The following is a 13,944-nucleotide window of genomic DNA, read 5'->3' as shown; positions in this document are numbered from 1 at the left end:
TCTGTGATGCAGCAGCAGTAGTGAAGGAAAGAACGGCCTTGCTTTATGAAAGGCCTTTTATAGGCCTTGAGCTATTGCAAGACTTTCATTCATTCATATAAGTTCCATCTCTAATGTTCATGTAAATTTATTCATATTTGAAATGTAAATTCTTTTTTTTCCCTGCCCCCAACACGGTGCGAGAGAGATGATGTGGCCCTCCTGCCAAAAAGTTTGGACAACCTTGGTTTACGCAGATATAAATGCCTCACATATAAAGCTTTTGAGAAGTACTTGATTGTTCTAAATATAAACCAGAACATGCAGTTGTTGTACCTTCACATCAGTGCCATCTGTAGGCATGAACTCCTCATAAATATATGAACCAGTTTTCCTCACGTTGCTTTCAGGAGAGTAAACACTGCTTCTGCTGCCAATCTGAAACACAAACCTTTCCATCACAATGACTTTGCCTTAATATAAAAGTTACCTAAGCTCCATAAACAAACTCAACTTCTTCCCTCCCCTGCCAAGTCTATCTCTTCTTTGACAATTTCAACAGCAAAACAAAAAGCAAAAAATTAAACATATACACAAAATGTTAACATGGTAGAGAAAACACACTGAAGAAAGAGAAGGCCTGGATCGGCAAAGTCTCCCATGAGTTGCAGTAAACCAAGAACCTTCTCTTGGCAGGTAGGCTGAGATTTCATGTGCTTGGAGGACAAATCTATGCTACTTTACCCATTACAGAATATAGTTTAATAACAATAATAACAACAACAACAACAACTTTATTTTTACCCCACCTTTCTCCCCGAAGGGACTCAAGGCGGCTTACAACAGGTTAAAACAGATTTAAAACATAATTTAAAAACAGATAAAAGCATATTAACACATATAATAAAAACAGTAAGATAAAAAGTATTCAGGAAAAAGAGCATAGAGCAGCAAATCATAAAAGAATCAGGCCTGTAAAAAAATATGAAAAGATGTTGAAAAGATGTTAAAAAGGCCAAGAACTCAGAAGGCTTGTTTAAACAGAAGGGTCTTCAGGCCTCGCCAAAAAGTCTCAAGAGAGGGAGCCATTCTTAAGTCAAGGGGAAGGGAATTCCATAGCGTTGGTGCTACTACTGAGAAGGCCCTATTTCTTGCCGCCGCTCCACGTACCTCCCTAGGCAGCAGCACTTGTAAAAAGGCCTTCTCTGATATCCAGCTTTATGTTTATGGATGTTTAGTCCAGCATTTTTTCACTCCATCCACATCTATTTTCCATTTATAATATTTTATAACTACATCCTACTGTAACTATCCACTTGTGCTTCAGCTCTGACTTCACAGTTCAGCAAGGAAAGGGAGAGAGATTGGGTCTAAGTGGTAGTTAGTACAACATTTCCATAAGAACGTAAGAGCAGCCATGCTGGATCAGGCCAATAGACCATCTAGTCCAGCTTCCTATATCTCACAGTGGTCCACCAGATGCCACTGGGAGCACTCAAGACAACAAGATCCCCATATCTTGTTGCTACTCCCTTGTATCTGGTATTCAGAGATAGGCTTTCCCTCCATAAAGCTGTCCAATCATCTTTTAGGGGCATCTAAGCCAGTTGCCTTTACAACATCCTGTGGCAAGGAGCGCTGTGCAAATAAATATTTCCTTCTGTCTGTTCTGAATCTCCTGCCAATCAGTTTAAGTGAATGTCCCCTGGTTCTGGTATAATGCGTGTGAGAAAAAAAAAATAACTTCCTTCTATCCACCCATGAGTATTTGTAAATGCCTCAATCACAAATTAAAAGCCATGATGGGTATGTGTGACCGCCTGGTTTTAGAAGTAGGAGACCTCAGAATGCCAGATGCAAGGAAGTAGCAACAGGATGCAGGTCTCTTGTTCTGTGCTCCAGGGGGCATCTGGTGGACCACTGTAAGATACTGGAAGCTGGACAAGCTACCATTTCGGCCTGATCCAGCAGGGCTCTTCTTGTGTTCTTATTAGTCATGTCCAATCCTTAGGCACATTCTTCCTAGACTGAAGAGTCCAAAATGCTACAGCTTTGTAAGCGAATGCCCCAAAATGACTAATCATTTTGGTCACTCTCTTCTGCACCTTTTCCAGTTCCACTGTATTCTTAATTTACTGAGATTATGGGACTTTATAAATATTAAATGATAATGTGGTTGAATGGAGAACCAGGGATATTTCAGTTTTTCTTAATCTCTGCAAAGTCCGAGTGAGAGAACATAGTTTGGCATGTGTGTGCATTATTGGTAGGTTGTGAGCAGTTGAAAGATTATATGATAACGAACAAAGTATGGGTGGAAGAGGATAGTGGGAGGGAAGTGGAAAAATTAGTGGAAAAGTGCATAAAATACCATTTCTAACAAGTATTCTGACGAACTTACAGTATCAGCACATTCAAAACATCTGTTAATTACATACAAAGGGGCACAATTCAGTCCATTGTGGATATAGCAATTGTATGCAGAGAATAAAAATACTTAAAAATAAGTATTTTTTTATTTATACTTAATAAAATATAAGTATAATAAAGCCCTACCCCGTTCCCCCAATGAGGGTTCAACAAGTCAGGCCATTACAAAGAATGGATCAACATCAAGATATGCCAGTTACGTTGCTGTCCTCTACTTAATTTTATTTCCAATGTAACTCTCAGAACTGAATAAGTTAGCTATCGCTGTCCTAAAAGATTTTCATTTTACATTTCACTGCTAAAAAAAATCTAACAGTATTATTACTCAGTTTAACATATCTTACCTTCCGAAAGAGTCTTTGACTTCCACCACCAGCAGACGTTGGATAATAAATATATACATTGTGGTCCTCAGCACTGACAGGCTTCTCCACAAAAGGCTTTTGGAAAACTTCTCCATTCACCTCCACATGATCTTCTCCTTCAATCAAATTACATTCTGAAGAAAAAAAAAAGTAGAGCAAAACTCAAGTGTGATGAATGTCCCATCTTTTCCCCTGTGGGGGTATTGGGGGTGGGCTTTTTTCCTTATTTTTAGAAAATATGTTGCCTGTTTTTTCCTTAAGTCCCAAGAAGCAACCATGCATGGTCAGAAGCTAACAAGCAGCCATTTTCTTTTGTTTGAATCTCCATTATCCTACAGCCACATGGATATGTGAATTCAGATCAATTCTTTGCTATCTGGGGTAGCTAGTTTGCCTAGAAATAGACAACTGGATAGCAAACCTGTTTATCCAGGTAAAGAGGTAGGGTGGAAAGGTTAGGCAGTGCCCAGTTCTTCAATCAGGTAGGAGGTCTGGTCTAGAGGGTAAAGCCTCCGTCTGCCTGAAGATAACATCCACAAGGTCGCCAGTTCGAGGCCACCGGCACCGTGCAACCTTGAAGCAGCTGACAAGCTGAAGCCGAGCTATTCCATCTGCTCTGACCGTGGGAGGATGGAGGCCAGAATGTGAAGCCAAATCGGAATGAAACACCTGAATGTAGTGGTTCTTGAAAGAAAGAACCTTCTTTCAAATTGTAAAAATCCCTATTTAATAAGGGATTTAAATAAAACCTGCCTATGTAAACCGCCTGGAATAAAGTCTTGAATAAAGACCAAGAAAGGCGGTATATAAATACCTGTTGTTGTTGTTGTTGTAATCAGGTAATTTGAGGACACGATCAAGTTTTGGTTACTTGAGCCTAAACACAAGGACACTGTGTGCGTTCTGCCAGGTTCAGCCCATGGTATTTGATGCTTATTTGCAGGACGTGTACCCACTTAACTCTCCAGTAATCTCCAGGATTACCAAGACTCTGTAAGTAGCTAGTTATAGGGAATGTAGTATTAGCTAGAGTTTCAGAGATAATTTTTATTTTATACCATTTGCATTTTTCACTCCGTCAAACTGCACAAACTATGCTGGCTTAGCAATGCATGGGGGCTTGTAGGCTTTGTTCTAGAGTAGCATCCCAATTCCATATGCTGGCTGTTAATGGTAACCTTATTCATATGATCCTGCTTGTGCTTTCTAGTTGAGTTCAGGTATTTTCCATCAGCCTGAAAGTACTTTCTCTATCAATTCCCCCCATTCTGTTTTCCTTTTCTTTTAAACTTTTAATATAAACGTTTTATATTTTTATATAAATATATTTTATATTTTCTTTTAAACTTTTAATAAACTTGTTACATTTTGACGCTTTACCTGCCTGATCCATGTATGTAGATAATTCAGTTGATTGCCATGCCTCTTCACCCTGCAGATGCTACTGTAGGCTTGATTTTGAGTATGAACCCCTGTGGTTTCAGTGCTCTCCTGGGCGATGTTTTTCCCCCAGACAGCCCTCTCTGCCTGGTTTCTGCAGCCTGGCATGGTGGCAGAGGATACAAACTAACAAAGATTTCTCTCAGTTCAGCTACTGGTCCAGGAAAGGGAAAGTGGGGATCAGGAAGGGATGCATGTGCTAACCATTAGGCACTACTCCCCTTGGTCAATCTGCCTTCTTCTGAGTGCCTTTTCCCTAACATAAGACAGGTATAAAAGGAGAGAAAGGGAGTGTTTGCCACTTCTATCTGTTTGGGACTCCTTCAGTAGCTTCAATGTTTGCCATGCTAAATGTTCAGGAAAAAATGCCAATGATGATCTGGAAGTTCTATTTTCCAAGAACTGTAACACATTTGCAGCACAATACTAATGATTTTTCCTCTGATGCAAGTCCTACTAACTTCAGGGAGGCTTATGTCGAAGCAATATGACATGATTGCAATATTATGTTGCTTCAATGCAAATCTATACGTGTACTAAGAAGACATGCATGTCTACACTTACCATAGATACTCACCTATAAGGCGAAAAATTTCTTTCCAGAAAAGCAGCCTGAATCATTGCCCTGCCTTATTTCCGGGGCAGGCAAGCAGCGAGGGTGGGGGGGGGGAGGCAAGTGAGCCAGCCAATCACTATTGTGGGAGGGAGGGAGGGAACAAGTTATCTTCTGCTGAGAGGAAGCTGTGCAGGCTGGGGTGCTGCTGAGCGTATGCAGCTGCCTGCAGGTGTGGTGCGGGTGTGCTCCACATGCTCCTTCAGGCTATTGCCCAGCTGCAGAAGCTCCAAGCGCAGGGCAGGGCAATTGCCACCGCAGCCATCAGCAACCCTCCTCACTCAGCACCAGCGCCCACGGAGGCATCTCTGGAGCAGCACCCAAGACAGAGCAGGAGACAATGAGCTGTCTGTGGGAGGGGGCATCTGAATGAGGGAGAAGCAGTCATTTGAAACAGCTGAGTCCATCTCCTCTTTCCTTCTTGTTCCCCCTTCCTACTGTATTTAAACTTCAAGCACTCCACTGGAAAGCCCAACTTGCTAACCCCCTTCCCATCCCCCCCACAGATGAAGCTGGACAGGGTGGAGAAGGGGGGAGAGTGATCTTTTTAAAGAGAGAGAGAGACAGCCTGCAGAAGGCTGTACCTTTGCTTCTCAAGCCACTGAAAGGGTTAAGTCCATCTCCTCTTTCCTTCTTGTTTTTGCCCCTCCCCCTTATTGAATCCAAACTTTAAACTCTCTGTTGTGAAGCTGAGGCTTGCTAGCCCCTCTCCCCATAATCATTCACCACTGATGAAGTTGTACTGGGGGGGGGGAGAGAGGAAGAGTTAACTTTTATAAAAGTTTGTGTGTGTGAGAGAGAGCACTTAAAACAGTTAAGGCTACAATCCTAGCCTCACTTTCATGGGAGTAAGCCCCACTGACTATTAAGGGACTTGCTTCTGAGTAGGCATGCCTAGGATTGGGCTCCCAGTCTATTCCCTCCTCTTGCTTTCCTCTCTACCTCTCCCCTTACTGTATACAGTCACACTTCAGTCTCTCCTTTGCAAAACTTTTTGCAAACCTCCTTGCTAACCTCATTTCCCCTTATCCTCACCAATGAAGTTGGACTGGAGGAGAAAAGTCCCTGCCTTTGTGTATGGGGGGGGGCATCTGTGAGAGAGAGAGCAGCAATCTCCCTGTGTGTGTGTCCTTTTCACTGGAAGAGTCCTGGAGACCTTGCAAAGATGCAAAACACAGGAAAAGCAGAGAGTAGAATTTAAAGTAGAATTATTCTGCAGCAACAGGTATTTTAGCCAGAGATCTTAGCTGCATGCTGGCAGGAGCTAGGAAGCACTTGCAACAGCTGCTTATGTAGTAAGCTTTTAAGAGAGCATGCTTGCTTCTGCAGTATCCCCCTGCCAGGACCTCCACAAGAGCGCCGCTGCCCTTCCTCCACAGTGGGTCTACTTCCAAGTAAATCAGGTGCAACTATGTGCAGCTGCACTTGCTCAGTCACTCCTTGTTGTTTGTCTCTCTACTGTGAACTGAATTGCACACTCCCAGTTCTGTGTTGTGTGTTCTACTTAGGGCTTTTGGCTTAAGGCACCAGGCACTTTAAAGGAGGATTTCATTAATGGTTCTACTGGTATGCTGTTTCCAGTGTACTTAGAGCCCAATCCTAGGCTTGTCTACTCAGAAGTAAGTCCCATTAAAGTCAATGAGGCTTACTCCCAGGAAAGTGTGGATGGGATTGTGGCCTTACTCTGATAGTGTTTACAAATGGTTGTTGAGAGAACAATTTAAAAAATTAGTGAATAAAAATGTATCTTATGATCTATGAGATAGATTATAGTTTTTAATAAATTAGAGACTATTTTTAATACTGTTTTTGCTATACTATGTATACATAGTATACTATGTAAAACAGTATTAAAAATAGGGTATGTATATATGTATACCTACTATGTATGTATACATGTATGTATAGATGTATACATACTATGTATATATACTGTGTTTTTGATAAATTCGTGACTGTACAGTTCTTAGGTAACAATTACTGGGAGGTTATTTTTCAGGATTTGTCTGTCTGGTAAAATCAGACAAAATTATAGTCAGACACCTCCCTAAGTTAAACCCCCGTCTTATCCGAGGGTCATAGCAAATTCCATTATTTTGGGCTCAAAACCTGTCCTCGTCTTATCTGTGAGATTGACTTATAGGCAAGTATCTGCAGTAATTTCACATAAGAGTGTATAGGATCACAACTTCAAAGCAATATATAAATTTTAGTTTGATTAAAATATCAGAAAATGACTTGGTTTTTCTAAATCTGTTTATGCTTTTTTTAAAAATACGTTTTTATGTAGTTTCCAAATTTTGGGAAACTTTACATTTTTGTTCCCAGAAGACACAGGAGATGAGATGGAAATAAAAAGAAGTGAAGACTATCTAAATAATTTCATTACTGAAATCTACAGAAAAGAAATGCCACACATTGCAGTATACACTAATTGAAACTAAAATTAATCTTGTGCTGAAAGGTTGAGTTCAGATATAATAGAAAACTATAGTTTGTTTTATCATACAAATGCAACCCTATCCTTAAACTATGGTTTGCCTGGGGTTAATAACCAGGATCTAAAACCACAGCTTGAAGCTGAGCTGCAAACCATTTTGTGCTAACGATAGTTTGCTGTTGGGCCTGAATTCACAGACCACTGATAAATCAGTTAGAACTATTAATTCTGCCTCAAGAAGGCTGCTGCACCCAGAGAAGGCAGCAAATTTATGAAGCTGAGTTCTGAGTATATGGGAAACTAAAGACGACAAGCATCTCTAAATTATGACTTCCTTGTTACAGGTCTAGAAGTTAAAACTACAGTGTGGGTTCATAACTATGGTTAGTTAGCACAACCCTTGACCATTTGTACATGTGAATCCATTCAAATTGTCAGTTCTGAAAGGGGGCTAACGAAACATTCTTTATCTGAAAGGAATGGCAACCTCTTGAGAAATTTCAGCAATGGTGTATGAAGATACAGGCTCCTTGTGTATGCATAGTGCATGACTAAGAGGCTCCCTAGACAAACAGTCCAATCCTATCCTCCCTCCGCATGGCTATGACAATAAAAAACATGCTAGCCAGCGGGGGCAAGGGACTAGGATGCCCCCTACTCTGCAATGGGCCAACAAAATTGCTTGGAGAGAAATGGGGCAAGGAGGCTGCTGCCAGAGATTATAGGATCTGGCCAACACCACTGCTGTCAGATTCATCCCCTACTGCAGCCTCCTTGCCCCCTGTACCTTCTCGCTCCTGGCCTGCCCCTCCCCTGCTATCTTACCTGCGTCAGAGGGACCAGTACACTTTTGTAGCAGTCATGGGAAGGCTCTGGCCTGCCCGCTGATGCTCTGGAAGCACACCACTAGAGTGCCTTTTGCAGCCACTGTAAAGGGGGTAGCGCTGGCAGCATACTAGTCAGTTGCAAGTCCATAGGATTGGGTTGAAAAGTTCAATGTATAGTAAATCTATTCCTAGACTATACTACTTCAGATCTAAAAACAGCTTTTTATACCGTAAAGCATTCAAACATGGGTTCTCCACCAGCAAGACAAAGTAGTACAGCTGAATCTATCATATGATGACTGCAGTATTCCTGCTAAGTTGTGCAGCTGCACAGCTTGGTTGAACCAAAGGTCAATGATGTTGTAAAGAAGTAATCATCAGATGCTATAAAGATGCACTGCTGCGCAGCCATGGGAGGGCCAAACAGCAGTGCCAATTTTTAAAGGGAACTCTGCACGGTTTATCTATACAGCCTCTAAAGCAACACTGCATCAAGCAGAAACTCAGGGATGCTAAACGTTCAGAACAATTATTATACTACTTAAAATTGTTAAAAACAGTGCAATTCAGAATAACATTCTTACCTTGGGGATTGTTTGGGTCACGGTTTAGAACTGCATAACGAGGAAGTAAAATGCCTTCAGCTTTAAGAATGCTGTAAACTTCTCTCCTAAAGAAATATAATTGCTATGAAAATGATAATCCATGAAATAGGAAAAAGTCCCTATATAGGTCACAGAATTACTGTATAATTTTGCACAATGCTGAAATGATTGACTTTCTAATTAGAAATTTGCACTATTGCTAACAACAGCGTAACTGACTGACACAACTTTTTTCTAAATAATTGAATCACTTCTTAGTACTCAGGTCTCAGTAACCACTGCAACTACTGGGAAACACTATTGTATTGTATTATTGTTTTAATAGTAGAATGTGAGGCCTAGAAAAACACTGTGCCTTGCCAAATGTCACCTACTGAATTCACAGCTGAGGGGAATTTAATTTGCCAGCTCATGGTTCATTCTTGTAACCATTATGTTACCCTGGAGAGTCTTACAGTTTAGCAAATGCATTCCAGCTCAATTTCTGCCATCTCTAGTCCTCAGCTAGAAAAATAATTTGAGGCAACTGTCACAGAATCTGTGGACTGAACTGGTTTACAGCCCAATCCTATGGTTGGGCTGTGCTGATGGAACACATGTTCTGGAAGCATGCACTGTCACAAAAGTGCTGTAAAGTGCTTGGTAACAGTGTTAATAGATGTCATACCAGTAGAAATGCCAGATACAAACCAGGACACCCACAAGAACAGATTAGTTCATGGGAGTGGGGTAGGGTGAGGAGGGTGTGGAACAGGGAGGAGATGGGGCAGGGGATGGGTGGATCAGGCCTGGGGCACATGTACATTATCCTAACCCCCTTCCTTGCACTGATCTGTCTGCATGCATCAACTTGGACTTGCAGTTGCTGTGGCTGCTCCCTTACCCCAAGGAGACCTCCAGCAACCAACATTCCCCTGCAGGATATAGCATAGCCCATGCCAGCACTGCTGCATTGCCATATGGGAATTTAGATAGGATTGGGCTGTTGACACTAGATTTGACACTTTATTGACACTAGATTTACACTGAAGTAGACTTTCAGCACTATATTTAACTGTAATAATTTTAGAAGATGAAGTCATTAATATCCATGCCCTGGATATTATCAAAGAGATAATATCCAAAGAGCTAAAAGCTCCTCAAACTAGCTTTGATCCTGGCACAAGCATGGAAGATAATAGAGATACAAAGGAACTCTCTCTAAGAAAGAAAGTTTGACAACTATGTACATATGGCCTAGAGCCTTTTGTTGCATCTGTGGAGTGTCCAAGTCAGATGTACATTATTCCTGGGACATACTGTTTGTTTCCGTCATATTGCTTTCATGATTATATAGGTGGAACCAAATAACTCAATCAGACCTCAAATTGTATGATAGTCTATGGTACTGTGCCTGTTATATATTTAATGGCTCATTTACTCACTGTTTAAGTTGCATACATTTCTCCCTACTCACATTTTGTTAGTTCCTTCTAGTAAGAAATAATTTTTCATTATAGTAACATGGCTGTTTCCTAGCCATGCACCAAGTGTCCTACCCCAATAATAACTTAATGTGTCAGTAACTTTTCAAACAATGTTTCATTCAGGCTTTTAAAACATCAAACTCACTCTCTTCTTTTCAACAACCAGTAGGCCATATACTCCTGGACTCTTATGAGTAGAGGTGTTATTTTACTCAGACGTACACCCACTGTGTTCAGTAAGACTATAATCCTCTCTTACTCAACACCTCTACTTATAAGATGATCAATGAAGAAAATATTGGGCAAGCAAATTAATGGGCTACTCACGAACTAGGCAACTAACATCCCAATCCTAACCAGGGCTGGTGCAACAGGGTCGTACAGCTCACACTGTATCCAGCATTGGCAAGGCTGAAGGTCTCCTTGAAGTAAGGGGACATTTGTCCCCTTACCACCTGTAAAGCCCCAGCTTGTTCAATGGGGAAACTCAGATCTCTTCCTACTAAATAACTGGCCCAAGTCCAAGCTGCCCCAAGTTGGTTTTCAGGCCTGGGAAGGAGGATAAGATTTGGTGTGCACCATTGCCGCCAATCCTGCCCCCTTCTGGGCCTGACCTGTCCTGTCTTCACCCCCGCCCTGTAACACCCCCTCCCCACTCTCCCTCTGCCCTTGCACTGCCTGATGGGAGCTTAGCTGTTCCATTGGATGCTCCTTGGGGATATGGCACTGGTGAATGGCACAGGCCTTCCTACTAGCACTCTTAAACCCTACGCTATCACAGAGCACTATATGGCATTTTTGCAACAGTTAACGCCAGTACAGTGGTAGCTGAGCTGGCACTACTGAAGCGTAAGATTGCACTGAAAGATTGAATGTCTCATCAAAAAATGGTAGCCATTTCCTGAACACACTTAAGGTCAGGACTTTTCAGACTGGGGCATCTCAACACCCCAGCCTGTGGGCCCTGGCCTGTTTCCCCTTAAGGGGAGGGGCAGCCAGGAAGCAGGGAGGAGGCAGCAGCGCAATCCCCAGGATCACACCACTCACAGGGGCTTGGGTACACTTACCAGAGCCTCCTACAGCCTCCCAGGGATGCAGGGAGCGCTGCGCAGCTGTCCGCAGGGCTCCCCAAAGCTTCACAAGTGAAAGTGGAGCGATTGCGCTCTGCTTCCACTAAACCGGAAGTGGAGTGTGATCGCTCTACTTTCACTTTCCTGGAGATCATGCCGCTGGCCCCCCCCCCCCCCCCCGCAAGAACTTACTGCGACTTTCAAACTCCCTGGGAGTTTGACAACTGCAGCTTAAGAGAATACAATGCTAATTTTCTATATATTTTGTAGATGGTCACACTCACTGACAGTATCTTACAATAAATCAACCAATAGCTCCATTGTGATCATAGTTAGTATACTGCCATCACCTCTTTTGTAGTCAGTGAGAGAAGCCAAACTGAAGTGCCATTATTTATACTTGATTTATGATACTTACCTATCTTGTATATGATACTGCATATCCAAGTCATTAATGACAAATGGATTCCTGAGTTTTGCATAGGCAACTGCTTTGTCCAATGGAAACCCTAAATAAAAATCATCATCATAATTCATTATTACTAAGTAGATAATGGGGAAGTAGGGATAGTGAATTGGAACTATTCATTTCAGACCTGACCTATGCTAGATGATTTAAACATCTGTTTAATTCCTTCATCTTCAAATGGCTATAAACAAGATTCTATTCAGTATAATCAGGACCACTTTAGAAATGCTTCTCCTTTGGCCTTTATTTCACGTAAGTGTTAAATAAAAAAAACCATGGTTTATGTACTAACAGGAAATATTTAGCTTGCATAAATTACTGTTTACCAATGGTAATTACAAAAATAAATCCATGATATAATACATGGTCAGAAGGCAATAATAATGTTGCAATAGAAGATTTTTAGAACTAAGAGAAGCTATATATCACAAGCTAATGTGTATTTCAGTGTCCAACACCATCTTTTAAAAGACAAAGGTACATTAAGATCAGGGAATATAATTTAGGTAAGTGAAAAAAGGGGGTATGAAACCCTTTCCCTGAAAGTGAAAGCAATCCCCATTTGGAAAATCTGATTAGAACAGCAAAACAGTACATTTCCTCCCCTATTTCAATGCTTTAAACTATCTTCCATAAATGGCTTTGCATTTTTTAAAAAGGTGTTGAGATATTGTTAAATGTGTTAGTGTGAAATATGTAATTAGCCCCCACACTTATAAGCAAGCCAACAGGAAAGTTAGAACCCAATCCTATGCAGCTGCTGAAAACGGTGCCCCTGAAGTACAAAGAGACAGGTGCTTCTGGACCACTACTGAAGACGCTGTGGAGGCCCCATGCAAATCCCTCCATTGACATTATTACTATATTGATGTAACAGCGGCAGGGAAAGGAAGGCCTGTCGATGCAAGTAAGTTGGTGGGGTGGGCAGAACAGGAGGCAGGCTATGGAAGTATCAGAGGTGGGGGCGACTTGCACCAGATGTGGCTCCAGAGTTGGCCAACATGCCCCCTTTGCCTCCTTGGATCTGTGCCAACTAAAGAGAAAATAATTTACCTTTCCCCTCCCCAGTCTCCCAACTGCCCCCCACCCCAGCATGTAGCTCAACTCATTCTGGCATGGCTGCATTATATAGCAGGGAAAACATAAGAATGGCTTGTTAATTTCATATAAAGAGAACTGCTTATAAGTAAAAATTGTTATTGTTTCATAAGTACAAAAGAACTTCCTGAAACATTAAATATGCCTCCAACACAACTGGCACTGGATAATTCCAAATATAAGTCCAGTCTTGTTATACATGGACTTTTTATACACAGATTTGACTCAACACGGTCACTGCAAATGAGAAGGAATGTGCTGATCCCTGGAAAAGGGGAAAAATGCATCCCTTTAAAAATCAGTTTAAAAAACTACAGTCCTTTAACAACAGCCTCCTTAATGAGAGAGAGAGGGCAGCTGGCTGACAATCCATCAATCCTTCTCTCTCCAGGGGACCCCTCCCTTCCCCCTGAGCACATGAAAGAAAGGTGATCACTTTGCATTGGTGAAGGGAGGGACCAAGTGAAGCATTTGGAGGAGGACTGATTGATGGATTGTCTTCTTAACAACTCTTATCTTGCATCAAAAAGGTCAGCAAGGCTGTTTTTAAATCACCAGAGCAAAGAAACTTTGTTTTTTAAATTGATTTGCTATAGTGCGTTTTTTTGCCATCCACCTGACTGCTTGGAACAGAACCCACACGAATAATGAGGCTCAAACTGTATACATTAACATCTTAAAAGGACAGTTGCTTTCTAACATCACAGCATTTTTTAAAAAGCAAAAACTTCATAATATTAATATATAAAAGTGTGAAAACATTAAGCACATTGTTGTGCTCAAAGAACAATCACCTTTAGAATGAAAAGAAATGAGACAGTCACATAAAGGCCAGTCTTCCACAGATTCATTCAAAATCACATCCTCTTCAAATATTACTACTGTGATATATTTAAACATGGAAAGGCGTTCCAAGATTTCATTCATTGGTTTTGATTGGGATTTCTTTGCCATAGAACATATTCCCACCACAATCTGTCTTTCTGGTGGCTAGTAATAATGAAAATAAAGTTAATAACAAACAATGGGAGATCACTCTTGTATATTTTTTTACTGAATATTAACCCAACAAAGAGTTCAATCCTAGGCATATCCACTCAGAAGTAAGTTCCACTGCGCACAGTAGAGTGTACTCCCACGAA

At 41.4% G+C, this 13,944-nt stretch overlaps 1 protein-coding gene across 1 annotated transcript in view; it reads right to left on the bottom strand.

The window, feature by feature from the left end:
• The window catches only part of PPIP5K2 (diphosphoinositol pentakisphosphate kinase 2), an 81,149-nt gene that overhangs the window by 48,235 nt on the left and 18,970 nt on the right, over positions 1-13,944 (bottom strand). The window contains exons 4-8 of the mRNA XM_066616928.1: positions 13,597-13,792; positions 11,654-11,744; positions 8,679-8,764; positions 2,754-2,908; positions 316-417 (exon numbers count right to left, since the gene is read on the bottom strand). Of these exons, the coding sequence (XP_066473025.1) occupies positions 316-417; positions 2,754-2,908; positions 8,679-8,764; positions 11,654-11,744; positions 13,597-13,792 (630 nt within the window). The remainder of the gene's footprint in view (positions 1-315; positions 418-2,753; positions 2,909-8,678; positions 8,765-11,653; positions 11,745-13,596; positions 13,793-13,944) is intronic.

This window comes from Tiliqua scincoides, chromosome 2 (genome assembly GCF_035046505.1).
Source record: "Tiliqua scincoides isolate rTilSci1 chromosome 2, rTilSci1.hap2, whole genome shotgun sequence".
In the NCBI taxonomy this organism is placed as follows: Eukaryota; Metazoa; Chordata; class Lepidosauria; order Squamata; family Scincidae; genus Tiliqua; species Tiliqua scincoides.
Note: the sequence above shows the minus strand (reverse complement) of the source record. Positions and strands in the feature narration are given on the sequence as shown.